Source organism: Oikopleura dioica, chromosome 1, assembly GCF_907165135.1.
Source record: "Oikopleura dioica chromosome 1, OKI2018_I68_1.0, whole genome shotgun sequence".
In the NCBI taxonomy this organism is placed as follows: domain Eukaryota; kingdom Metazoa; phylum Chordata; class Appendicularia; order Copelata; family Oikopleuridae; genus Oikopleura; species Oikopleura dioica.
In genome coordinates this window covers 8,931,174-8,958,044 of record NC_137291.1, presented here as the reverse complement: position 1 = coordinate 8,958,044, position 26,871 = coordinate 8,931,174, and the positions used below count along the sequence as shown (strand labels likewise).

Genomic DNA, 26,871 nt, shown 5'->3' with positions numbered 1-26,871 from the left:
AATATCGAACTTTTCAATCAAGTAAAACTTTAAAAAAAATCTTCTTTCCCGGGAAAAGGGATTGGAAGGACAGCAGCCTAGCCCCGCGTAGATTCGAGAAATTGCAGAATTTGCATCCGCCCGCGGAGAATCAATTTAAATACTGCCAGTCCAAGATATTGTGCATTGGATATTCTGAATATCTTGTAAATAGGGCGGAGGCGACCGCTTGAAGACAAGGTTTATGACAAAAGCTGTCAAAGCTCTTGATTCTTCGCTTCCGTTCAAAAGCTTTACTTGCTTTTTTCTTATAAAATTTCGCACTTTCGTAAAACGAAACTACTATTCAATTATTGGTTTGCTTAGTAATGCAAAAACTCTCATTTTGCCTTGTCGTTGATTTTGAAGATGCCAGGGATTATTTTATTTTGTTGAATCAAGCGGAAACCCAGCCACAGTCGAACTCTGGGGTGAACTGTATTTTGATTTATTATTTTTTGATCAATTTAGAAATTTAGAAAAACGAATCACGGAAACGCGGCAGTCGAATCTTTTCTACGCAACTGAACTTTTCAAGAAGCAGACTCTATAATACGAAAAAGTACAGGAGCACGACGTCTTAAAATTTATTTGACGTCAATTTTTTGTGCATATGATTTGCTAAGCGCAACAAAAGCCGACAAGAAGAGAATACAAATGATCAAGGGTGGCTTTGTACTGGACAAGGCCGTTCATGTGGCTGTCATCACCTTCGATGACAATTCCATTTCGTTGACGACCGATGAGGGCGACTCAAAAAGCATCATCACCGACCGACCTATTGATATCAAGGCATGGCTGGGCAAAACCACTTGTTGATTCTGATTCTAGCTAAGAATGCATAATTGTTATTTCATTCAGGATCGACCTTGAACGACACAATATTTTCCTTCCTTTCTTGAATTATAGAATAGCTTATTATCAAGGGAAAAAATCAAATAATGCAATATTATCCCCGTAAGAAACTAACCATAGAATCTCTGTAGATTAACCGCGCCCGTAATTTATTATTCAGGCCTTTTAAGGCGCACCTAAAACTTCCATGCATGATTTAAATTAAATACACACAGTACATTTAGCTCAGCCCAAAAAGTCTGATGTTTACCTCGGTGGCTTTCCAGAAACAAAGAAATTGTCAGATACTGTCTACCCGAAAGTATATAAGCGCGACTCTTTCTCGGGCATCCTCAGGGAATTTCAGATCAACAGGAAGGGTTCACTCGACTCGAGATAATGTACATTTTGGATGGACTTTCCTTTCAACCCATCACATAATAAATTCAACTGATACGTACGGTATTCTCTGGTGCGTAAGAATATAGCATAGACATACCGTAATGAGGACAGCCTTCTGTCAAATTACGGTTTTAGAGAACCCGAAAAAGTATTTCTGTCTTTCCAGACATGATGAGTCCATCGAATTGTGTCAAGAAACTGAGTATCACTGGTGAGAATTTTGATAAAAGTACCCGATCGTCATGTCGGGGTAAAAAATTGTTCTAATGCTGCAACGGCTGCTTAGCGGCTTATGTGCATTTTGATTTGCTAACATCAAACGATAAGAACAATAAACAGTTTTATGGTCCTCAAAAGTTTCTTTAAGATGCCTGTCTCTACAACCCATGCCAAAATCGAGGCGTGTGTAAGCAAGGTGCGCCGCCAAAATGCACATGTCCAGTGGGCTACAGCGGTGATTACTGTCAAAAAGGTATTTCTGGCATTGATCTCAGAAATTAAATATTAATACGATCAAAGATGAAAACGATGAAACAGGTTAAAATTAAAAATTTACGATTCTTGTCTTCCTAATCTATTTACTATTTTTCACTTAGAATTAGTAGCATCAGTCACAACTCATATAACCACCTTATTAGCACTATTTTTTTCTTAATCACTCTTTTGATTTTGCACCAATTTTTTAAGGACGTCCCGCTCGTCTTGCACGGCAAATATCAAAGTGTAAGGCACCGAAAGTTTTAGCTCGTTGTACGAGCCTCGTACCGATTGCTTCAAATATCCAAAGTTGTGATGCGGATATTTACTTCATCTATATATACCCAGCCCAGTACTAAACATATCGCAGATAGTTAACCGACCACTCAATCATTTGAGATTTATTTGTAATGCTCTCGAAATGATGGAATGATTTCTGTTTCATATAAATATCAGCTTGATCTGTGTTTAACAGCATTGAATTATTGTAATCTGCGTTCTAGTTGACGGCGATGCCGTACAAAGTTTCACAGGAATCGACTGGATGGAGTACTCACTAGCGAGAGACACTCCGATTACAAGTTTCAGAGACTCACTTTTAGTCTCATTCAAGACTCAGCGACAGGATCGGGTTATTTGTTCTCTAGAAAATTTCCTTAAAATATCATCATGTAAAAATCCTACCACAGACCGGTCTTATCTTGCATGCAGGAACGGGAACAGACTACCTGAACTTGGCTTTGATCGACGGTGATCTTCGGAATGGCTTATTTTTATTATTAATCTAACGAACAACGTTCCGAATGCGCTTGAACTCGTTCTACACTTGTGCTAGTAACTTTCGATTAATTCTAAGCCAACCTCAAGGTTCAACATCTTTGTTTATCAAAATCTGTTGTCGGTATCTCTCAGCTCTGAGACTGGCATCAAATCATTCGCCGATGGAAACTGGCATACTCTCAGAGTCAATCGGAAACTGAACGAGGTAAGCTGTCAAATATCTTGATCTCATCTATGTCTCCAAGTACTCATCCCAAAAATCAAAGCTTTACTAACATTTTTCCAATCTTTGCGTAGATAAGCCAGGCTGTTATCATGCAGGTATAATCGCCGTGTTGATTCGTTCATTGAGGATTTCTTGAATTTTCATCGCTTTAGGTTATGATCCAAGTCGACAATATCAACCAAACAATGGATGCAAAAATCATCGATGGCGCAAACTTGAAAATTGCCAACAAGATTTACGTTGCGGGAGCTCCCGAAAACGTGATCAGAAAACTGCCAGGCAATACTGTGACAGATAGGTTCGTCGGATGCCTCAAGAACATCCAGTACAGCACCAAAGAAGGAGGACTTCCGCTAACACTTTCGAAATGGGCGGATGAGATTCTAAATGACCAGCGCCAAGAACGCAACTTTGTTCTAAAGGGAAAACCGACCATTGGTTGCAGGCTAACAACGGCAAAGACTTTGTCGTTTGTGACGTCTGAGAGCTTCGTGAAGTTACAGTCCCAAGTTCTCGTCAAAAACCCTGGTTCATTCTCAATCAGCTTCTTTTTCAGGAAAGAAGCATTCAAATTTAAAATTTATCATTCTTGCCTCCAGTGTGAGTCCTCCTTGATTTCAACAGGTCAAAGCCGATTGATAAGCTTCTCATCAAAGAACACTCAAATCCGAAGGCCTTCTTCTCATCACTTCCGGAGCGTATACTCCCAAGGGATCATTTGCATCAGTTGAACTCTACAAAGGAAGACTTAGCGCCGTTTTCAGAGATGCGAAAGGAAATCTCCAAATAAGCCAGTCAAAAGCATCGAGGCTACATGACGGGGACTGGCACTTATTGAAGATCCTAGCTGATAACTCTGGTGCGAAAGTAACGATTGATGGTGATACTAGCACGATGAACATCGGCGGACTTGGTAGCATCGGAGAGGTCTATTTGGGAGGCACGGTTTTCATTATTTTGTTATAAATATATTCGAGATCTTAGGGGATTCTGATTTAATCTGGGTTCTTAGAAAATTTTGGATTGAATGTTTCATTCTTGGCGCGGAAGAAAAACTAGACATGTACAGACGAACATAATTTTATGGTTTTTAAAGAGTAGAATTAAAACTTGTAAGATTGAAAATCAATTACTAAAAGGTTTTGATACTGCCGTCGTTCCTTCAAGCTTCATCTTTCCATCGGAATTGCGTCTCGCTTTTGCGCAAATAGGCTTTATGGGATGCATCAAAGATGTCACTTTTGGAGAGAAGGCGATCGAAGTCAGAGTTCACGATTTTCTTCAAGGCCTTTCGCCCTTACGGAAATTCTGAACTCTCTCAGTCACAAGATATGCTCAGCGGGCCTATGGAACGGAAGAAGGATGCTGTGAAGCGAAGCCACCACAGACTTGTCGATCTACGGATTGTGCAAATGATCCTTGTCTGAATAGGGCCAAGTGCATGCCCTCGCCTTACGCAGGGTTCACCTGCAGCTGTTCGGGAGAAGCTGCGGATTGGAATGGTCGCCGGTGCGAACTCAAAGGTAGATTATCATGATTTTCGTACATTAAATAATTACGGCTGACGGTACTTTATGGAATTCGTGGCAGGGTTAGTCTTTAATCTCAAAATGAATGTAAAACCAATAAATTTATACCATATCATTGTTAAATTATTATTATGGTTACTAATAAATCATATAGATAATTCATTTGATGAGAAAACGTTTATTTTGTTGAACATTGTTAACAACAACGCGTTCATTCTACTGAGAAGGATTCTGACGCGAATAATAATTAACAGTTAAATTAACATGTCGTGACGTTTTGATTATTTTGTCGGACAAAACACGGTTGCCCAAAGCTGCCTCAATATACAGTTAGTCTTATTAACTATGACAGGCCCTCAGGGGAATGAATTTCAACCCCTCGCAGAAAAAAAATAAAAATTGGTGGCGCACTAGGTTCGCTGGGCATCCATCTTCGGAAAGCGCGTAGGGCGACGCGCGCTTGCGTCCTCCTTTTTTCTCTCGCTGATTTACAAAAGACCCTTGCAATTTTCAAAGAGCCTGCATACAATTATCGAATTTTAAACAGGAACAATGAGAGTTTGGACAATTCTGAGCATTTTAGCTAATTACGAGATATTTGGAAGAAACAACGAAGTCAAGGTGCTGTTTCCTGGAGAGGGAATCACGTCAGAAACAGGATAGTGTTTCATTCGCAAACTAAAACTACTTTATTCTTATTTCTTATGATAGAAGAATATTTTTTATTGAATCTTAATCATTTGGTGTTCGTAAATAAAACACTAGAAGATGTTATATCACTACGATTCTCTTCCAATTCTGGGAACGGAGTTTTGATTTCTGCATCGGGAGACAACGGACAATATGGTTACCGACTAGGTATTTTCATTCGCGAGTAGCGACAGATCTTTCATATTTACTCATTATTTCGTAATTTCTATCTACGATATTTTAATTTTGCAAAAACATCTTGATCCCGATTTTTACCGCGATGAACTTCGCGGTTGGAAAATTGATAATTTTGATCTTATGTAATTTATTATTCACTAAGAAATTATCAACGGCCGTCTCCGACTCGAGATCAGAATGGATGGTGCCGCCAAAACGATCGAGTGCGGCAGGGACTTGGACGATGGCCAGTGGCGGACCATTATGATCAGGAAAAAGTCTCCACCAACCTTTTATGTATGCAATTTATAATGCCTTATTTGTAAACCTCAATTTTGGTTGAGTAAGAATGTCTGTTTTTTGCTTGTCTCACTCGGCATTTAAATGTCACTCGATATTCATACTTCGGTGTTTATTCGATCAGTACTGTATCTAAACAGTTAATCGGGGTTTGAAATAATATGCCCGATTGACAAATGAGGCCCCTCGAAGCCACGGCTTATTAGAAGGATGTACTTAGGGCGCGTTGAAATAATCATATGGAGACTTTCGCTAGGCGTGACAAAAGAGTGGCCACTCTTGAATTGCGGACAAGCAACGACCAAAAGGTGCCCAACTGCGATAGCAAGGTTGAGGTCTCAACGATGGTGGAGAAGATGAAGCTTCAAAACTTTGTCATCGGAGCCGGCAAATCCAAGCCACAATTTAATGGGACGATCCAAAAGCTAAAATTCAACGGAAACGAACTAATCGAACAATGCCGAGCGGCGCAAGATCAACAAAAGTCGCTACCGGACGGTTTTACTTGTTCGATGCCTAACCGGCCAAAGATCAATACTCAGGAATGGATCAACTGATGAAGCTATTTTCTTCAATATAAGATATGTCTTAGAAACCTTATGGACAAATATTTTCCTAAACTTAATTCAAACAAGCTCAATTCAAACAAAATCGGGAATGACGACAAGGTTCGTGAGGACTAGGTTCGTGGGACAAGGTTCGTGGTAGGTTCTGCCAGAGTATTGAAATGGGGCTTTATTTTGGGGCAGTTATGGAAATGGGTTGCTGACTAGGTTCGTGGGACTAGGTTCGTGAGTTTTTAAATAGTAAAGATTTTCGGTCAGTAAAGGAAATGGGTTGTTGACTTGGTTCGTGGGACGAAGTTCGTGACTTTTTTAATGGTAAATATTTAACAAGGAAAGAGTTCGTGGGACTAGGTTCGTGGGTTTTGAATAAGCAAAATGTGGGATTTTATATCCCAAATGAGTAAAATTCCACGAACCTAGTCTTCACGAACCTAGTCTTCACGAACCTAGTCTTCACGAACCTAGTCTTCACGAACCTAGTCTTCACGAACCTAGTCTCATGAGCCTAGTCAGCAAGCCATTTCCTTTACTTACCAAAAATCTTTACTATTAAAAAAGTCACGAACCTTGTCCCTCGAACCTAGTCAACAACCCATTTCCTTTACTGACCGAAAATGGTGAAGATACAAAAAATACATATAAAAACCGAATTCCACGAACCTAGTCCAACGAACCATTTTTTCCAACATGGCTCCCACGAACCTAGTCCTCACGAACCTGGTCATCCCTCTCACCAAATCTGGCTATTTTAAAAATTCCGGACCACGTGAAAGACTACCCCAATCACTACAAGCCTGTTGTTAGTCTAGAAGGACTTCGCCATGTTTTCAGCTCATCTTGTCAGAGCTGTTTCAGCTCTTGAGCGATGTTTTGATTCATTATAAATGATTTTCCTTGATTCAATTATTGAATGCTCGAAATGCGGTCGCCTAATAGAAATTTAGTATTATTTAAGACCGGAATCCGACATATTCAAATAAATATTTATTCTTGCTTACATTTGTTGGTCCTTCAAAGATGCCGAATCCGTCAAATCCGTTTACGTTTCTGACTCGTGAAGCGTTTCAACGAACTGACAGCAAAATTCGCGCAGATATTCTTTGGAAAAGCTCGCGGAAATATCAAGTCCAGATTGAGCTCAGGTACAGACGCGAAAAAAGTCATTTCTCTTACAGACAATGATTGTTGTTTAGAACGACAGAAGAAGACGGATTAATATTTTGGGCGGGGCCAGCTGATCTTGTTAATCAGGTATTGATGCAACATATATTTTAGTTTGCTAAATTATTGATAAGGATGAACGAACGCTCATCCTCGACCAGATCAATAAGAAAGGCAAAGGTCGCGCATTTATACATCCTCTGCATATTTACTGCAGAATACAACATTCGCGCGCATAGTCAGATTCTCTAGCAACATGGCTATTTGGACACTGTCCGCTCCTAATTTGCTGAACCTTTTGACAGCAAAAGACCCGAATGTTAGCTGGGCCGTCCTGGAAATCGTGAATGGAAGAGTTCATTGGATCTGGAAATTAAAAAGAAGAGCGCCGCAAGTGATGACTTCGAATAAAGTCATAAGCGACAACGAGTGGCACTCGATTCAAATAGACGTAACAGGAAAAGTTCAAAAATGTTTTTTCCTTGATTTCAAACTGAAATCCTTCATTGATTTTCAAATTTTTGAACTTTGATCTAGAAGGCTCTGTTGGGGACCGCTCTTCAGCGTGGGATATCAATATTGATAAAGGAACGGTCAATTTTTAACAAGTTTCACTAGCACAGTAGACTCGTTCTTAAAAGCGAGCCAATTATTAATGCATTTGGGTTTGTCTGTATATACAGGCGAAAATTAACCGAGTTACCAGGACGCAGCCAAGCCGAGCAATTGCCTTTACGTAACATTGGGCCAAAAGGAAAATGGGAAGGCTTTCTGGATAACAGTGCGGTCCTCGTCGGTGGACTGCCAAAATACCTCTGGGGAACCACGGGCTCACCTGTAACGTCAACAGAAGGTTTCCTCGGCTGCGTCGGTAAAATAAAACTCAACGGGAACACGATGTTCCTTGAACGACGAGCGCGACAGATTGAAAAAGGATGCAGCGGGCCACTGGTCGCATGCAGGAAGTGCTCGAATGCTGGAAAATAATCAATAAGACAATAAGATTTTTTCAAGAGAAGCCATATGTCTCTTGTCAAAAAACGACATATGGGAGATTATGAGCGCGATTAGCCGCCAACTTGTCTATTTTATTATTACAAGAGGGAATCTATGCATATTTCATCGCTTGGATTTAGACTAATATCGATAGAATAAACAAAAGTTATTTAAAAGCTAAAATCGAACACGGATCAGTGCATTTTACTGCAAAAATGGTGGACTTTGCAGACAAGGCTGGGATGGGCCCAAATGCGATTGCTCTGGAACTTCTTTTATTGGTGATACCTGCACAAAACGTAAATATCAGCTTGCTTTTTTCAGCTCGAAATTTCCGAGTGACGATTTACGATTTCGTTAATTTTTAGAATACTCAAAACTTAGAGCGGAGAGTAAGTGCGCCGCATGAGCAATTTCGAACGAAATTTTGCTAAATTTTAAGCAAAAATAGTAAAATTTAATTAATCAATATTTTTTCACTGGAAAACCTTTTCGAAAATGGGCAAACCTAAAAGTGGGAAAATATTATTTCTTCCGCCAAAGCGCGAAAAAATAGAAATCTGATTACTACGGAATTTTAGGCGGCAGCGCGCGAGCGCAGTTCCCGGCGATCTTCCTGATTTTTTATATTATTTTGTTGAATATTGTATGACCATTTTGCGCCATCATTTTTTCATCCATATTTGACAAAGTAACTTGAATAAATCAAATCAATCACTCCGCAGTTTACCTACAGTCGCGCACCAAGTGCAGCCATTTTATTTCTTTCGACGAAAATTTAAAATTCTATCATTTTGAATTTTCTTCTGAGGTAAACACGATTTCTATGTTTAGTGGTTGGCGGGCGCGGCGAGTTTTCCAGGGCAGTCGTGCTCGTGCCGCTGCCTTCGGAGGATTCGCTCTCCACGGACCTGATCTCTGTACTGATCCAGGTGCCCGATAAGGACACGGCCCAAGTCACTAACAACGAGCCGATCTCCGGACTCCGTTCGCCAAAAAACGAAACCGGGACCGTGGCGACCGTGCAGACAATTCTGTCTGTCGCATCAAGTGGCACTAACGACGCCCTCAAGCTCACTCTCGTAAGTCAGCATTCCCGAGCAAAATCGCCTTCATCAACTCACCCCTTCTCCAGTTAACCCGTAACCTCTCATTCACAAACATTCCAAAAATCACCACCAGAGGCAGTTCGGTGAGTATATTCAATAACAATATACAGTTCAGGACAGGTTACAGTTACAATCACCCTCCTCTGGTGTTGATTTGACGAAATATTATGACAACGATATAGCTTTATGTCTATATCGTTTTCTCATCCTTTATATTGAGAATAATATTTCTACTCTGTCGCATGCCCAAACTAGCCTCTCAATTAGCCTCTTAGATTTTGCTCTCGACAATGCTGGCTCTGGTTTTCCAACAAGAATATTGTTTTAAGCTCTGTTGTAACCAACGCGATATAAACAGCCTATTTATATTACTAAACTACACTACTCTTAGAGTGAGCGAGAAAAAACGAATTTTGAGAGTGATTTCAAAATTTTGAAATCATGGAAGAGATTCGGCTTGTTTTCGCTTACTTTGCGACGCCGAAAAAATGAAAGAAAAGGCGGATTTTTACACTTTGTTCAGCATTGTCGATAGATGATAGTCTAACTTGCGTGGCGAACTTCTCGTCTGCCTCGGGGCTTGTTTCTTTCCGCCTCGAGGACTCGGGAACGTGCCTTCGCCCTACAAGAACGAGCAGCGCGACGGCACCACCGCAGAGGACCAGTTTATCGTTCACGTTATCACTTCGCAACCTTCTGGTACTATCCTGAGCTAGGGATCCTTAACTTACTTAGAAACGTACCGGACTTTAACGCACTTTAAACACAAAATATTTCCATCGTGCCGTGTTACGAAGTCGTTAACACGACAGGAGCGTGACTAGCTTTTGTCAGAGTTCTCTCATCCATGCTAACTAAGTCACCTGACACCATGGCTCTGCTGCTTGTAAGTGTTCATTTCATTTCTTATTACTATCACTTTTATAGCACACACAGTGATAAACACTCAATCTCCTCTCGTGAACCTTCATCGAGAGTCAGATTGGAGAATTTCTTTTCTCTTCGCTTTAATTTCATTGTAGGAGGATGGAAGGCCTAAGTTTGTTTATGATATTGGTGGCGGAGAAACGACCATGAAATATCCGAAGTAAGATATTTTCAGAAAGTCTGTTTTATTATCAATTGACAGGAGAATCGACGATGGGCAATATCATCAAATACGAATCAAAAGAGTTGAATCAAATGCAACAATGATTGTCGATGATCTACCTGCTGTCACATCGTCAGGAAATAACAAGTATTCTACGAGATTTAATTCATGTGATTTATTCGCTCTTAGATACTCTGTTTTCAATTCGCAGTCCGAAATACAGATCGGCGGGCGACTCACCGACAATGATGTGATCCTGGATCCGTTCAAAGGAAAAATCCTCGGGGTCAATTTCAACAAATTCAAAGTCCTCGAAGCCGTCCAAAAAGGCGAATCAAAGGCCGCGCGGATAATTGGAGACGTAACTGTCTCTGCAATTGAGAGCAATTTCGACCCAAAGTAGGACTTCTATCGATTTTATCTTCAGCTGAACTTTTGTTTTAGAATCCCAACATCTACTACGCAGCCGCCAACAACAACGACGGCGGCGCTTGTCCAAGAAATCACGAGTTATAGCCTGGCGATGAACGACTCTGCTGGATTTTCGAACGCGACGATGACCAAAGACCCGGACTCGTCTACTCTAACAACAACATTTTTCACAGTTGCCTTTGCAGCCGGAGTCTTGCTCGTCCTAATCGTCGCGGGACTTGTCTTCTACAGGTAAAGAGAAAAGAAAAAAAAGACCGAAAAGCAACTCTATCAGGTTCAGGAGGCATTCAAAAGACGACATCCCAGCCGTCGTGCCGGGAATAAAGCCAAAACCTCAAAAAGGAAATCAACCGCCTGGAAAGAACTCTGAATTTTACGTCTAAAGATTAGCTTTTTCCCTTATTTATTCCGAATCGCACAACTCTGCTTCAAATCACACTTGCTGCCAAAAACGAAGAAATGCTCCAAAGACAGCGCCACTTGATCAAAACCAACTCACACAAGGATAAAGCCTCGTTTAATAAATTTTCATTATTTGATCTCAATTTTTCTTTCGAAGCCATAACTACCGTCGTCAAGTTTTTGTAAAGAAAAATATTTTTTTAATTTTTCCACAAAGTTTAATCTTTCAATTTTCATCCCTTGATGGATACACTCTTCATAGAACGATAGCTTGTTTTGATAGATTCTTCTCAGCTTTGTATGCTTTAGACGCAACTGCGTAGTGTGAAACGTGATAGATGTTACGGCTCAAATTGGTGATCATCTACCTGACGTTCGCAAATGCCAACAAGTTCAATTTTTAGCGACCCGTAATTTGATAAACAACTTTCGCAACTCTGTAGCTTTATTACTGTAGAGCGGATTCGTAAGGAGGAAAGAGTTACGCAAGTACATGCCCATTGTTAGTCCATAATTTGACTGTAAGTCGTCACTTCGCGGTTGAAGCGCGGTTTCGCCGATTTCTGTGAACGCTCTTTCAAATTTCATGGCTTTATCAACGTGGCAAAGCGCGAGAAAAAGGGATGAAAGATATGTCCAGAAGATGTTTCTTATTGAGTTGTGTAACGAGAGTTGGACCACAGGTGAGATTTCTCCTGTCTTTAGAAACGCGCACGCTGGCGAAAACACGTTTCTTTTTGACATCAGAACGCTAATTTTTAAAAAATAATTTCATTCTCAAAGTCATTTCTTGAGCTAGTCTCTCGAAGAGTTCCTTAATTGAAGTGAAAGAACTTCAGTGCGTGCAGTTGACCTTTGGCGGCTCTCCACTTGGCGCATTTAACACTCGCTAAATGAGCTAAATAGCGAAGTTAATTGCGCCCGATGTAAAGTTACTGGCTCTTCTTTGTTTTAGCGGAACATTATAACCAGCAACGTGAAAAATATCGAACTTTTCAATCAAGTAAAACTTTAAAAAAAATCTTCTTTCCCGGGAAAAGGGATTGGAAGGACAGCAGCCTAGCCCCGCGTAGATTCGAGAAATTGCAGAATTTGCATCCGCCCGCGGAGAATCAATTTAAATACTGCCAGTCCAAGATATTGTGCATTGGATATTCTGAATATCTTGTAAATAGGGCGGAGGCGACCGCTTGAAGACAAGGTTTATGACAAAAGCTGTCAAAGCTCTTGATTCTTCGCTTCCGTTCAAAAGCTTTACTTGCTTTTTTCTTATAAAATTTCGCACTTTCGTAAAACGAAACTACTATTCAATTATTGGTTTGCTTAGTAATGCAAAAACTCTCATTTTGCCTTGTCGTTGATTTTGAAGATGCCAGGGATTATTTTATTTTGTTGAATCAAGCGGAAACCCAGCCACAGTCGAACTCTGGGGTGAACTGTATTTTGATTTATTATTTTTTGATCAATTTAGAAATTTAGAAAAACGAATCACGGAAACGCGGCAGCGGGGCTGTGCATTTCGGGTGAAATCCCATTTCCTTGCTGTGGCGCATTTTCACACCGCACACACAGTGAGATTTCACCTGTTCACAAAACTCCGTGATAACCAATTATGCTCCTCACATTTGTTCTTGCCAGTTTTCGTGAATATTTCCAAATCTTAAAGGGCCCATTTCGAGTGATGCTTATTTCTAACAAGGAAAGGATGCAAAGAGTTGAAATTAATATAATTTTTTATTGAAGTTATGTACAGTCTCTCGCAAGACACTTATTAAAAGGAAATATGGCCCGATGATTGTTTCAAAAAAAGGCCAAGAAGAAAGTTATTTTCTCAAAGTTAGTATTTACACAATAATTATTATTCTGTTCATTGCTCAGAATTTCGTGAAAGGCATTCTAGCGGGAAATTATTGATAGAGGATTTGGCGGAGCAAAATGTTGTTTGGTGTTTTGTTTCTGAAATTCCGATTGATATTATTTTAATCTTGCGTTATTTTATGTTTATCTAAGGGCTATTTTTGATAAGGGTCTCGCGAGTGAAAAAATGCTTTTTTCACAGTAAAGCGGGCACAGTATTGTGCGCGTAAAAGCAACTTTTTTTTTTAAATTTTCGATTTTTTTCTTGTTTTTATCTTATCGATAGAGTTGTTGAAGAAATGGCGAGCGACTGCATAAGCTGTTTTCTTTTCAAGAAGGGGCCAGTTGTTATTTACAGGTGATTTTTTTTTCATCAGGAAGTTTGCTGACAGGCGGATAGAATGCATTTAAATTTATCCCAATTTCGAGTAGTCGACGAATTCCGGTTCGAAGTCAAGTGGCTCTGGGTAAGCTTTTTGTAGGTTAAATATCTTATTTTTATTGAACCCTCGTCATATTTGAATTGATTCTCAGTTGTTAGTGAATGTTATTTTTGGATAATTATTCAACCTTTCCTTCAATATCAAAATCACCAAAATGCATGCTGTCCATATCATCAATGCTCATTGCAGCTTGAACATTCCAAACTTCGCTCGATCCAGCTGGGCACTTGCTGCCAATATCGATCAGGAACTTGTTCTCGTCTCGTTTGTCTCCGTGGGTGGCGCAGCAGGATTGAATTCCAGAGTTGAAGGTACTGAAAAGATCTCTCTAAGCGTAAACCGAGCTGATTGAACTTACATTTGCCCACAGCAGGAATCAGCTTTGACGTGGAATGGAGAAGAGGTTGTAGCAGGCTCAGATCCAGCAATTGGTCGTCGGTTGACTGCTCGTCCTCCAGCTCGAACTTTGAGAGGGGCAGCGGTGGTTGAGAATTGCCCGCGTCGCATGTCGAAGCCAGAATCGTCAGCGGACATTGAGGGGAGCATGCAGTGCTGTTTCGAGATACCGATGCAGATGCAGTTCTAGGAGTGATGATGAAAAAGGGATGAAGATATGTTGTTTTACCTTGACAATGTCCTGGACCATGGAAAGAGATTCGAAACTCTCAGCTTCAATAGCGTAATGCTCGTCAGGTTCAGAAGCAATAGTTTTGATTTCACGTGAAAGCTCGTTCTGAAAACAATGAAGATCAAAGACGACGAATATACAGTAAAGTCATCGAGCTAAGCGCGCTGCGACTTGAGATGCTTCGTCTATACATGGTGGGATAAAAGTTGAAAATTAAATTCGTCTAGCTTTAAGAGTTGCCTGTCAAAAAGCGTGTTCTTAAACGTGCGAACGCGTTGCTCAAATGAATTCGATGAGACGAGAGTTCATCAAAAATTTCTCTTTTCCCGAATTGTGACTAATAATTTACCTCTTTTTTCATGTTCACCCCAACAGCGATCACAATGTCCACAACTTTCTTCAAATTATTCGACGCTTCAACAACAAAATCCTTAAAAATCAAAAATTTAAAAAAACAGAGTTGAATTCAAATGTCACGTGTTTTTCGCTGGAACGTCCGTCGGTGATCACAATTGCAACAACTTTAGAGTCGTTTCTAAATAATTAATGATTATGATTGATCAATTTTTCGAGAAAATTACCGCTGCCCGAAACCCATGTCGATCATTTCAGCCATAAAGTTCATCGCTTTGCCGGTTTCCGTTCCTTTTCCGGTTTCGAAGTCGATCTTTTTTTGAGAATTTTCGATTTGACAGAAAATAAAACTTATTAAACAATTTTTGAACTAATGAAGGGGTACTGTCAATTTTGGATAATTTTTGATAAGTTGAACAAAATTTTTTCATTTAGAAATATTATTATGGGATATTTTTACAATGAGTATTATGGTGTTTAAAAATCCATGCCAGATCTACTGAAGTCTTGATGCTCTCCTTCGAGTCATGATCTCCCAAGAAAAATTCAATTTGCGGATTTTTGTTGTACGAGATCGCTCCAAACTAAAAATGAAAACATTGTTATAGGTTAAACGTTAACTCCAGCGCCGATAAACGTAACAAGACAAGGAGTGAGAGTGAGTTTCGAAAAGCGGAAAAGTGATAAGAGTTTGCTTCGTTTTGACGTTTCACGTCCATTTAGAACACATGCCTTTCTTGTCTAGCTCGGCGGAATAGCTGATAAGTTTCTTTTGAACGCGGAATCGTTCATTTTTGATAAAACCCAGGAGGGCTTTTGAGAACTCAAATGATCAGATTGCTTTTTCGAAACTTTTAGGCTAGATTCATATTTTGCAAGACATATCAATGAAGATTTAATTTCCTTTCATGTACTTTTAGACATCCCCAGAAAGAGCTTTGATGTGACCCGTAAATTATACATTTTACCGCGTTACGCATCGACTGACCCCAGCGCCGCGCATAACATTTCGAAGCGCATGTAATTCAGAGCTCACTTTTGCCATTTAAAAAATTTATCGTTTGTTTAGATGAGGATGAATCGGACCAGATGTCGTAACCAAATAAGGGCTCAATTTGTCGAATTTGTTTTGGACCAGCGAAAAAGCACCTTATTGAGGGCATAGCAGCTCACGTTGCGAAACTCATCCATTTTAAGATTCTTTTGGGTCTGTATTTCCTTGAATTCGAATAAAAGAAATATAAACCTGAATAAAAATGACTGAGAAACGCCAAGAGGTTTCGGGTCATATATGAATCGTATTCTGCGGTTGTGAGGACATAAGATTCCTTTGAACATGAGCTACAAGCTTGATCTTAGAGATCAACGGCTCCATCTGATTTTCAAGTGAAAAGAACAGTTAACTTGAAATTGATTACAAAAGAAAAAAGGTGACTGATGGAGTAACCTGTCGAGCCAACGACGATAAGAAAATCAAATTTAGCCGCCTCGTCATGTTCAGCCGCGTTTAGAAAACGACGATGACCGACCGTTGGATAAGATAAACTGTCAGCCAAGTGGCCAGCTGCTGGCCATTATTCACAAAAATCATTGACTGCAAAGGACTCACGTGGTCTCTGTTAACACATCGTCGGAATCGAGCGGTCAGCGTGGAAAAGGATTTTGCCATTTTTGAACGCGTGGATTTTGAAAACCCAAAAAAGGGATCATGATTCATTGTAACTTATAATTGAGGAGTCTTCTTTTAGAAAAAAATTCTTTGACTCCTTCTTTGACACGGGCACTCACGTTTTTTGGGCTGTTAAAAACGCAAAACTTCCTCCAATTAATGAGTGCCGACCGCTTGAGTGAGTTTAAAATCAACCGCACTACATTTTGATCACTTCAAAATCGGAAACGGTCTGATCATACTACTCGACCCCGAAGTTCCCGATTCACTCATTTATAAGAGGGCATACCGGGGGAATGAGAGAATCGAACATACAAATTCTCCAACTTGTGCGGAATTTTCGCTCATGAGAGAGTGATAAAGTGACTGGCGCGTTTCTGCTGATAAATATTCATAAATCATATTATATGATAATGTCACTTGGCGCAATTTAGAGACTTCTCTCTCAACCGCAGAGTTGCAAATTTGCTGAGCTGAGTGAGCTGAGCTGGCTGAGTGAGCTGAGCAGTCGCTCAGCTCAGCTCAGCTCACTGATTTTCGAAAATGAATTTATCTGCTCAGCTCAGCTCAGCTCAGACAATAATCACTCAGCTCAGCTCAGCTCAGCTCAATTATTCTCGAACATGATCTGTTCTGCTCAGCTCAGCTCAGCTCAGATAAGTATCATTCAGCTCAGCTCAATGATTTTAACACAATTTCACTACTAAAAACATTAAAAACAGCTCAACCCAGCTCACTCAGCTCAGCTCAGCTCTAATTAGGGTCTGCTCAGCTCAGCTCAGCTCAACTACCTTAAAAAGGTCTGCTCAGCTCAGCTCAGCTCAATGACCTCTGAAAATGGCCAGCTCAGCTCAGCTCAGCTCAGTGAGCTCCGAAATAGGCTAGCTCAGCTCAGCTCAGCTCAGAGAATTTCTCACTCAGGGCAGCTCAGCTCAGCTCAGCAAAAATAAAGCCAAATTTGCAACTCTGCTCAACCGTCCATTTTTAAACCAGAGTTAGAGGGAATGACGACTAGGTTCGCGAGGACTAGGTTCGTGTGACTAGGTTCGTGGTGGGTTCTGCCAGAGTATTGAAATCGGCCTATTTTTTGGTGCAGTAAGGGAAATGGGTTGATGACTAGGTTCGTGTGACTAGGTTCGTGAAATTGTAAATAGAAAAAATTTTGGGGCAGTAAGGGAAATGGGTTGATGACTAGGTTCGTGTGACTAGGTTCGTGAAATTTTAAATAGAAAAAATTTTGGGGCAGTAAAGGAAACGGGTTGATGACTAGGTTCGTGTGACTAGGTTCGTGAAATTGTAAATAGAAAAAATTTTGGGGCAGTAAGGGAAATGGGTTGATGACTTGGTTCGTGAAATTTAAGAAATGAAAAAATGTGGGACTATATTTGCCAAATGAGTATAAAAATAACATATAAATAAAATAAATAAAAATACATATAAAAATCCAAATTCCACGAATCTAGTCTCAAGAACCTAGTCTTCACGAAAATAGTCTAACGAACCTAGTCTTCACGAACTAAGTCTTCACGAACCTAGTCATCAACTCATTTCCCTTACTACCCCAAAATAGTGAAGATACAAAAAAATACATATAAAAATCCAAATTTCACGAACCTAGTCACACGAAGCATTTTTTCCGACATGGCACCCACGAACCTAGTCACACGAGCCTAGTCCTCACGAACCTGGTCATCGGTCTCGAGTTAGACATTGTTAACCCTTATTTTTAACTGATTTTTCTGCCAGAGAGTCTTTCCTTTGGCCTGATTATTTTTCTTTGTGAATTATCTTACATAGCAAATCGAATAATAATAGCATCCCTTTAAAATACCCTGTTGAAAAAACTGATAAGAAAGAAAAAAAGAATCGCTTTAGTTGAGTGGTCAGGAAGCGAGTGAGGCAATCTAAATACACTGATGGTGAGTACGATCGCTGCCAGAACGTAGTAAGAGCTTGTCTTATCAGCTAGGCCCCATTCACGCTTTTGCGAATTTACATGAGCACGGGCAGATCCAAATCTTTAGAAGGATGGTCAATCAAAAAAGAAAAAGAGGAGATAATCAAAAAATTTTTCAACCTGAAAAATGCTTGAATGGAACCTTCTTTATCGAACAGGGCTGCAATTACGTTTATCCAAAAGTCGCGCCTAACGATAAGGAGCTCGACTGGGCTCGAATTTTTGTTCAAAAGTGCGAATAAGACTTCTTATCTACAAACGCCTTCTAAACAACTCTTACTCATTGGAATAACTTAGGCTTAGCGGCTAAGCTGATTTATGTGAGAACGTCAAAACTTACCGAAGTCAAATCTGGACCCATTGTGAAACCATCGACGACCTTGTATACAAACGAGCGGATGGACTCTATCGCTTTTTGTCCAGCCTAGGAGTATTATGTAAATCTTCCAGTTCAAGTTTTTCTTTATGTTGCATCAATAAAGCCTGGCCTAAGAAAAAAGGGGATGGAGGTTAATGCTTGAGCTTCCGGTGTTTGTCGAACCCGTGGTCTCCGTGGATCAGTCGGCTTTTGGACCGTTGCTTTCACTTTTAATAAATACCAACAATCTCTAAATGGCCATTCAGAATGGCCCATTCTAGCGATTTTGAGGGTGAACAACATAATCTTTACTCTACTACTGAAACCTTTCGAATACTGGAAGAAGTGTCGACAAGGAAGACGAGGTCCATCTTGGCATCTGGCGGGCAATCTAAACGAATGAATTAAGCTCCAACGGTGTCTAAGGAATTCAGCCCAGATCAACTGAATCGAATATTCAAATTCGCCCTCGTCCCCGAGAAAACGTGGAAAACATTCCCACATAGTTCGTTGATCTTTTTTTTTTGTTAAGGAAAAATAGGATAGTTTTTTCTCGTTTTGCTTGTGTCTCCGGATTTTCTTATTGAATCCGGATCAAACCTGCAGTAGCAGGAGTTGTCAGCGCCGCGGCGAGGAGAAGGAAGGATCGTAGAAGTTGCATCTTTCGTTTGTGAATGAAAAGGGATGGAAACACGGCCATGCTGGGGTCATTTTGACGCTGTTCTGGTTGACAACAGTTAGGTTACTTAGCCACTCTCCCTCTTTTTTTAAGATCTTTGTTTTAGTTGAAGTGATATAAATGTGTCAACCGGACCTGTTGTGGTTAGGAAGAATAGACCAAGGTTCAATATGCGCTTTTCGAGTTTGTCTTAGACCTGTGCCGCTATTTTCAGCGAGGTTACAGCGGTAATCCACGATTTTGAACCTTTCCTGTGATTCTGCGGAATCATCAATTTCGCAGTTGAATACGGAAAAAATACAAAAAAAAACTGATGCAATTTAGAGTCTTCTAACCCGTTTCCTTTGAGTTTTCAATATTTTATAAGGAAATAGAACAAATATAAAAGGAACTCTTTGCGATGAATTAACCCTTTCCTGGTAATAATAACCCGAAAATCATATTATTACAATATTGATGCATCAAAATTGAATCATCAAATTTATCATTTCATTAAAAATTTTCAATCCCTTCCTGGATGTTAAGGGGTATTCAAACGAGTTAATTATTTTTTTCAACGCTTATAAAAATAATTCGAATTCAAAATTCAAAAAATTTTTGAGCTTACTCAAATTAATTGCATTGTTGATACCCGTGACTAAAAACAGTTAATAAAATTTCCAACAGGCAAAAATAAACTTTTGAGGAAACAAAGATTTGCTTTGATAAATACTTTACCTATGAACTGAAATGAGAAGGCGTTATTCTTGAAAGCGGGGAATATTTGACGTTGCGAAAATTTGAAAACAAGAAACGAGAGTTTCCTGGTTTTAACTGTCCACCGCAAGGTTCCGTCAAAAATCACTCAAGTGATTTGTAAGACTTGGACAAAATGACAAACGTGGTCCAAATTAACCTGACTGTATAAACTTTGATTAAACTAAACCTATCTAACCGGCCAAACTGTATATAAAACTATGACCGACGTTTGTCACGAAATATACTGTATAAAAACCTGTGATGCGTTGGATTACCCTCTCTAATGAGAGCTTAAGGGTATCGTCGATTAAAGATTTACAAAGAATAGAAACCAATATAAATTTTTATCCTCAAAAATAGGAATCAATATATCAAAAAAAATTGATCCAAGCTGCTTGCTTTTGGCGGAGATATCTCACTCGCACCGAAGACGAAAAAGGGACGGCACTATTTCTTTTCTAAACAATTTCTTCCACGCCAGGAATTTCTATTGTCAAACTGTGCTTAGACTTTTAACGAAAAGGGACTTATTCAAAAGCTGTCTATAATTTTTGAATCGCCAAGTGGCGAATTGAAGAAGAAAGAATCAAGAAATTTAAATCTGGCGAGGTTGAAATACGCGAAACGAGGGTTCGTAGAAATCGAGATTTTCAAGTGCGGGTTCGTGTGTGCCTAAAAAATAATCATGTTATAATACAGTCAAAAGGAGAGAAGAGAGAGAGAGCAAGAGGATTTTTAAGAGAGTTGGGCTTCTTAAAAATTTAAATAATTTTTATATTCCGGTTTAGCGCTACGCCGGGCTTTCCCCGCAACGGGCCCAAAATAGCGTCTAAACTAAAAGTATGTTTTTCGTTTTGCGTTATCCCAGTGGCGAGTTGGATTCAATATAATCCGTTTTCGTTTCAAACGGCAGCTTTTTAATTTGTTAGTTTTCATTAGCGTAAGATAAGCGACTACGCCTATTTTGGACATTTCACTTTTCAAGTTCATTTTTGATCGCAAACCCTTATTTTTTATTGGAAAAATCTTTGAATACTTTGATAATTAAGGAGCAAAAGTTAGAATTTTTTCCTCAGGTTCATTTCGAATCAAAATTTGAGAGATAAACCTTCATATCTTCCGCTTTTTATGAATTAGGAAAATCGAGATTGCGAAAAGTACAATAAATTTAATTGACTCCACCCCCTTAACGACTCAAACAAGGTCGCTGGCAGGCGAAATTACGTTACGTGTAGAAGTATATATTTATATAAAAAGTGAGAGATAATGGCGGACAAGTTTACGCTCTACTCGTATTGGAGATCCAGTTGCTCTTGGCGAGTTCGAATAGCTTTAGCGTTGGATTCCAGAATGTTAAGGGACTACCGGCAGAATGGGTAACTAAAATTCTTCGAAAAACTTCGTAGAAATGCCAAAAAGTTCAATTAGGTGCATTAAGAATGCCTTAAAAACGTGTTCAAAGCGGCTGTTAAGTGTCTTCCCGCTTGACAATTTAGTGCACCTAGGAATGCTCTTCTGGAATCCACTAAAAGCGCTCAAGAATTTGGACTATGATTACAAAGCCGTGAACCTCCTCAAATCGGAGCAGTTGGAAGACGAATACAAATGTAAACAGTCGCACATAAACACAAGGTTGACTTGAATTTTAAGCCGAATTGAACGGGATGGGGCAGGTGCCGACGCTGGTCATTGAGAAATCGGATGGTCGAAAAATTCAGGATTGAGCGCTCACGCCTTTATTTATAGTCATTTAGGGCAACGGGCCAGTTTTGGGCTGATGATATTGTTACGTTTTGAGTCACGTTTGAAATTTTCCACGAAATCTACGAGAAATTCTTTTTATAAAACAGTATCAGCGGTAGTACCAATAAACAACAAATATAAAGCGCCAAAAAGCTAACTCAAAGTCTGGCAATCATCGAATATCTGGACCAAGCCATGGTTGTTTTGACCTTTTCATCCCGTTTAACCAAAAAAGTCAAAGTTCTCTCAATCAAGCAAAAATTTTGGCTGTTTTCTAGTTGTGGTTAAAAATGACGCGTTCCAAGTGACCTCTCAGGGGATTGAACACCCGCTGAAATAGTAAACTGACCAGCTAGGCTTTTTTAGATTCAAGTGGGATTAGGAGCTATTTCGCTGCCGATAAGGGTTTTTGTACTTCTCGGCGGGAGATCGGAGGAGTTGTTTACGTATATGAGGCTGGCTTAGAAATGGTTATGGAAATAAAAGTAAATCTTCCGTTAGGATAAGGTACTTCCCCTGCAACGGTTTCTTTCAAGAAAAGATGCGGAACATCCACGTGACAAAAAACCATATCAAAGTATATCAAGACGCTCCGAGACTCATCCCAGAAGACGCCGAGGACGCCTTCAGAGCACGTGAGATCGCGAACATGATTGAAAAGGCTCAAAATTATCGCACCTGAAAATTATTTACAACGTCTTTAATGGCATCAATTGAGTCTGAAATAAGATCTGGCATTCAGCCTGTTCAAAATTTCGCTGTTCTCAAGAAGGTCATTGCTCTTGGGTAATTATCCGATGACTGGTTTCAACTTGAAGGTTTATTTTAGAGCCGACAAGCTAGAATGGGGCCGGACAGTAATTACAGAAGGATTCAAAGCCGTAGAAAAAGCCATGAAGCCAGGTTTGATGGAACTCCGAGACGCGATAAAAGAAAATCATCATGTTCAGAATGGAAATTCTCTGCGGGTGATGCAATCACCGTGGCAGGTTAGTGTTAGCCTACTCTTATCGCTTTCAGTGCTTATCATCTGTCCGCAGCCTGTCCGTTCCGTTAAAAATAGAGAAGTTTTCTAAAGAGGTTTAATCACGGGCTTGGGAGCACTTGTGCCCCGCATTTTGTGATTCTGATTTTTTCTTATCTAACTTTGGTCGGATTCGTTATCGCTATCAACTACAAAGTAGGCCAATTACATATCCCAAACTTGGTTGAGCGTCGACTTTAGAAACAATGCAAAAAAGTTCAAAGTGTTCCATCATCATGATGACCTACTGCGAACTTGTAAACACGCAGCATCTCGTCACTAGCGCTTGGATTAATGCCAAACTATTAAAATTATTTTTCATTCTAGTAGTTCACGATTTCACAAGTAACTTTAGATTTGTGCTTGGTTCCACAAGTTTACAATGCGAAGCGATTTGGGGTTGAAATGAGCAATTTTCCCAGGATCTGCGAGGTCGCTGACCGTCTCGAATCACTAGAAGAGCTCAAAGCTGCTCATCCCTCAGTCCAGCCTGACGCTGTTAATTGATCAATGAGAGCACTCAATTATTCGACTGATGAACATAATAAATGCAATTTTAGTTGAATCTCATCTGGTCATTCAATTCGATTGAGCCCGAGATACGGTTTTTTTTTAACCCGCGCACAACAAAAAAAAATACATTTGTGTTTATGCTCATGTGGAAGAAAATTAGATTTGGAGGCACGCTTTGAATCAAATTTCGAAAGGGTACCAAGATGGCACTTCGAGTAAGAGCTGAATGTATCGGCTGACCTGGATCCCCTTAAAATCTGGCGGGTGATTTATTCAATTATTTGGTTCTTCGAATACGCATGCGGTTTGTTTATGGTTTCCGAGTCAGAATACATTCAGAAATTCCAACAAAACTGTGTTTTGTTGAAATTAATTGTCGATTGAAAATTGAGTCATTTTGCTTTGCGTGGCGGCATGCAATTAATGCGGTAAGCAAAATCACGATAGCGATAATTTTTCAATGTAAACTGTTTGCCCCAAGAATCAACAATAATTCACTTTAGAGATTCGCGAAATATCAAAACCAGGTAGATCACTAGAAAGTTTTCGTTTCCCGATGGGATGCTTTCTTAACCTGTTTATCCTTAGTCTTTATAAGAGGCCGCTGGTTGAGCCGGATGGAAGACTAGTCAGAATAATAACGGTTAGATCAGTGCGAGTTGAACTTTTGAAAAAATGTTGATTTTCTTTAGTTGAACGGAGTTAACTTTATTTTAGAGGGGCAGATAGCCGAAAAGAGATTGTCTGGTAAAAATCTATCAAGCAAAAAATAACTGATTAAAAACGCTAAAAAGTCTAGCTAGAACTTGATAAAAACTCATAGAAAGAATAACAAAGAATATAAATCGTATATGATGTGGGATTGAATGATGTCAGAAGGCCGAGAGTACGAGATATGGTACTGGATATGTTATGATGGCTACAAGAGACGCGTCCGAAACACGTTTCCGTTCCATAGTGCGAGAGTTAGGAAGCTTCCCGCTCGTGTGAGCTGGCAAACGTGAACACTGCGCTCGGCTGTTTTCCAAAATCCGCCAAAAGTGCTGATTAAATCATTCAAGTCATTCAAATAAAAGTGTTCCCGTTTCTTCTTCAAGAAAGCTCACAAAGTGCAAGCTAGTCAAAAAGAGAGTGAGTTTGAATTTAACCTCGAATCCGACGCTAATGAAGAAAACGCGGTAAAGAAATTGCGATCAATGGACTGAAAAGAAAGCTTCAAGCGCATTCTTTATCCGCCCCTCACAGCAGGAACACGCAGCGGTCCCCTGTAACAAGCGCTTACAGCTCAGTCCAAATGTCATTTTCAAAGTTTCAAAAGTTATCGCTCACTTTTTCTTGTCCCTCTGACGCAACGAGGAAGGGGGTTTATGTGGATGAGCTTTTCAGTAAATAAACTCATAAATTGTCCGTTTTAAATGGTGTTTCTGAAAAACTCGATTGGTTTATCAAAATTGGATGACCCTCGAATACCAAGCAAGCGTTTATTTATGCTTCATAGCTGGAGGTTCTTCTGATAACGATTAAGAAAAAGCTTTGTGGTTTTGACGAGTCCAACGAAGAAGCGGGTATCTAAATGTAAACTCAGCTGTTTCGATAATTACTCATGAGTCCACGATTCTTACTTTGAAGGCTCCAGCTAACGAGCTTAGAGCTCTGTGAGAAAGCACTCCTTTCCTCGAGTTCGTCATAATTTCAGTTTAGACCCAGAAAAGGTTGTAGTTTAGCGTGCGCCATTATCCAAATTATTGCGTTTGGTGGTGTCAAATCGACGCCAAATCACCTACAACGCAGCGCTATTGCTGGAAAATCGACTACAGACTCGTGTTGATATAAGAATTCATCAATTAACGAACCGGTTAACATAAAAGCAAAAAAATTCAAAATTACAAAAATTTTCATTTTACAAAAATAAAATGTCGAAGATCTCGTCAAGTGATAATTTCAAAAAAATTTTTGCGGGTCCGGAAATCATAAAAAATCTGAAAGTGCAGTTTTCTTGAGCTCGTCGAGACGAGTCGAATGATGGGTCAAATTTTTGATGACTCCAATGATTAACCGGTTAGCCGGCAATTTCCCGGAAAATACATTTCCGGTCGCCGTTTTTGTTCTAGAAATGCTAGAATGACAAAAAAAGCGGGAAACTGGTCCTTGAAGTTAGTTTTTCTGTGGGTGAAAAAATGAGAATCATATCTCTAACCATAAGATGCTTATCACCAAAATTCTATTTTCTTATGAAAATGGGACCGAAAATTAGGAAGGTGCAGCAACAACGAAATACATACAAAATTTAGAATTTTTATCGTTAAAAAAAGTTTCGCTATATATTTGACCAATATCTTTTTGCCCACAGTAGTACTGACCATAAGGATCAGTTTCCGGGTTCATTCATCATCCTAGCATTTCTAGAACAAAAACGGCGAGCGGAAACGTATTTTCCGGTAACAAGCCGGTTAACCGGTCAATCCTTGGAGTTATCAAGAGTTTGACCCACCATTCGACTCGTCTCAACAAGCTGAAGAAAACTGCACTTTCAGAATTTTTACGATTTTCAGACCCGCAAAAATTTTTTTGAAATTATCAAGTCTTATCTATTGAAAAGGGTTGCGAGTTGACATGTAGATTCCGAAAGGTAGTTGAACCGGAAGTAATTAACTAGCTGTGATTCACATTTCTGCTGTGCATTATCAAACGGGTACGGAATGACAATTGAACCAAGCAAGGAAATGCCAGCAGTAACCCACAATGCCTTACTTCCTTTCTTTCGCGAAATCTTGTAACGCACAGCTCCCAGTTTTACGGTGCTCATTATATCACCAATCTATTACAGTGAAACCCCGAATTTCACCAAATTAAAATTCCGTTCTTGTTTCTGAAAATGAACGAAAAAGTCTGAATCCCGAAACAAGCAAACAAGAAGCGAAAGTTCAATAAACAACTGAAAAATTATGACCGAGAAAATTTACGAAATTTTGTTATGTTAGTTGCAATAAATTAACGTAATTTTCGCAGAAATAGCCTTTTCCTAGAATCAACCGGTGGACATTGTTTTTAGTAGGCCCAGATTGGGATTAACCGGTACGCCCAGTATTAGTCTAATAGACTTGGCCCGTTGTGGAAACAACAATCGTGAGTAACATTTGCTGCCAGTCGGTGGAATCTCATCGAAAGCAATCAGATTTCAGTTTTGATTTACGAAACTCGTGCTTAAAAGGAAGAAAACGGTCAGTTAAAACTACTTAGAAACTTTTATGAAGAAAATCAGCTGAAAAATATGTTTCATGCAAAAAGTAATGTATCATATCAAAAGGGATCATTATCATTAATAATATAATTTATAAAACGAAAAAAAAATTGCTTGATTTGAAGAAAAACTAAAGAAACAAAAATAAAAAAACAAAAATATTAAAATCAACGAAACTAAAAATAATCAGTTTCTCAGCTCTCATGTTTTATCTCTCAAAAAGGACATCTCTCTTTTCTTCTGCAGCAGAATTCCCGGGTACTTACGTTAGCAGCTGGATCAGAATCGTCGTTCTGCTCTTCCGAAGAGAGAAATCTTCCATGGACGGGGCGCGTATCGCGAGGTGGCGCTCTGAGCGGCGGCGCTATCGCCGAAAGCGCGCGGAGTCATGATTGTGCGCAACGCGTTCGAGATTTTTCCAAGGGTTTCGTTGTTATTAAAAGCATGGAAAACCAAAATATAAAGGCTTTTCGGATTA

At 39.7% G+C, this 26,871-nt stretch overlaps 3 protein-coding genes and 1 long non-coding RNA gene across 5 annotated transcripts; 3 read left to right on the top strand and 1 right to left on the bottom strand.

Moving 5' to 3' along the window:
* The first annotated feature begins 8,348 nt into the window (after window positions 1–8,348).
* Window positions 8,349–9,013, top strand: LOC145695385 (uncharacterized). The gene is made up of 3 exons (XR_014133708.1): window positions 8,349–8,455; window positions 8,525–8,548; window positions 8,991–9,013. It is a non-coding gene; the product is annotated as an uncharacterized LOC145695385 (long non-coding RNA).
* A 1,123-nt stretch (window positions 9,014–10,136) lies between these two features.
* On the top strand, window positions 10,137–11,170 carry LOC145711991 (neurexin-1a-beta-like). Its single transcript, XM_081789679.1, has 6 exons — window positions 10,137–10,151; window positions 10,288–10,352; window positions 10,395–10,502; window positions 10,545–10,754; window positions 10,800–11,018; window positions 11,068–11,170. The coding sequence occupies exons 1-6, from the start codon at window positions 10,137–10,139 to the stop codon at window positions 11,168–11,170; spliced, it is 720 nt and encodes a 239-aa protein (XP_081645805.1).
* Window positions 11,171–12,916: 1,746 nt separating this feature from the next.
* Window positions 12,917–26,690, bottom strand: LOC145710905 (collagen alpha-1(XII) chain-like). 2 transcript variants are annotated; one of them, XM_081788619.1, is made up of 12 exons: window positions 26,660–26,690; window positions 19,270–20,544; window positions 19,056–19,173; window positions 18,782–18,846; window positions 18,438–18,521; window positions 14,963–15,055; window positions 14,699–14,784; window positions 14,595–14,652; window positions 14,467–14,547; window positions 14,115–14,222; window positions 13,848–14,071; window positions 12,917–13,803 (listed from the first exon to the last, which is right to left on the bottom strand). In XM_081788619.1, exons 3-12 carry the CDS (start codon window positions 19,153–19,155, stop codon window positions 13,608–13,610), a joined length of 1,095 nt encoding a protein of 364 aa, XP_081644745.1. In that variant the 5' UTR covers window positions 19,156–19,173; window positions 19,270–20,544; window positions 26,660–26,690; the 3' UTR covers window positions 12,917–13,607. The 2 variants fall into 2 exon arrangements, with proteins under 2 accessions (XP_081644745.1, XP_081644744.1); XM_081788618.1 differs by having other exon boundaries at window positions 26,656–26,687.
* Window positions 21,087–23,147, top strand: LOC145702165 (maleylacetoacetate isomerase-like). The gene is made up of 9 exons (XM_081779376.1): window positions 21,087–21,202; window positions 21,399–21,479; window positions 21,523–21,590; window positions 21,769–21,798; window positions 22,184–22,271; window positions 22,344–22,401; window positions 22,445–22,518; window positions 22,566–22,604; window positions 22,995–23,147. Exons 1-9 carry the CDS (start codon window positions 21,139–21,141, stop codon window positions 23,144–23,146), a joined length of 654 nt encoding a protein of 217 aa, XP_081635502.1. The 5' UTR covers window positions 21,087–21,138; the 3' UTR covers window position 23,147.
* Window positions 26,691–26,871: the final 181 nt, after the last annotated feature.

Bases quoted from the DNA above. Each gene is read 5' to 3' on its own strand.
- LOC145710905 (XM_081788619.1), bottom strand. From the start codon at position 19,155: ATGGCCGTGTTTCCATCCCTTTTCATTCACAAACGAAAGATGCAACTT. The intron at 15,056-18,437 runs GTAAGTTTTGAC...TTTCATTTTTAG, and splicing joins TGGGTCCAGATTTGACTTCG to TTTGGAGCGATCTCGTACAA. The intron at 14,223-14,466 runs GTAAATTATTAG...CATTGTTTTCAG, and splicing joins GGGTGAACATGAAAAAAGAG to AACGAGCTTTCACGTGAAAT.
- LOC145711991 (XM_081789679.1), top strand. The intron at 10,353-10,394 runs GTAAGATATTTT...ATCAATTGACAG, and splicing joins ACGACCATGAAATATCCGAA to GAGAATCGACGATGGGCAAT. The intron at 10,755-10,799 runs GTAGGACTTCTA...CTTTTGTTTTAG, and splicing joins GAGAGCAATTTCGACCCAAA to AATCCCAACATCTACTACGC.
- LOC145702165 (XM_081779376.1), top strand. From the start codon at position 21,139: ATGGCGGACAAGTTTACGCTCTACTCGTATTGGAGATCCAGTTGCTCT. The intron at 22,519-22,565 runs GTTTGATGGAAC...CATCATGTTCAG, and splicing joins AGAAAAAGCCATGAAGCCAG to AATGGAAATTCTCTGCGGGT. The intron at 22,605-22,994 runs GTTAGTGTTAGC...AAGTAACTTTAG, and splicing joins TGATGCAATCACCGTGGCAG to ATTTGTGCTTGGTTCCACAA.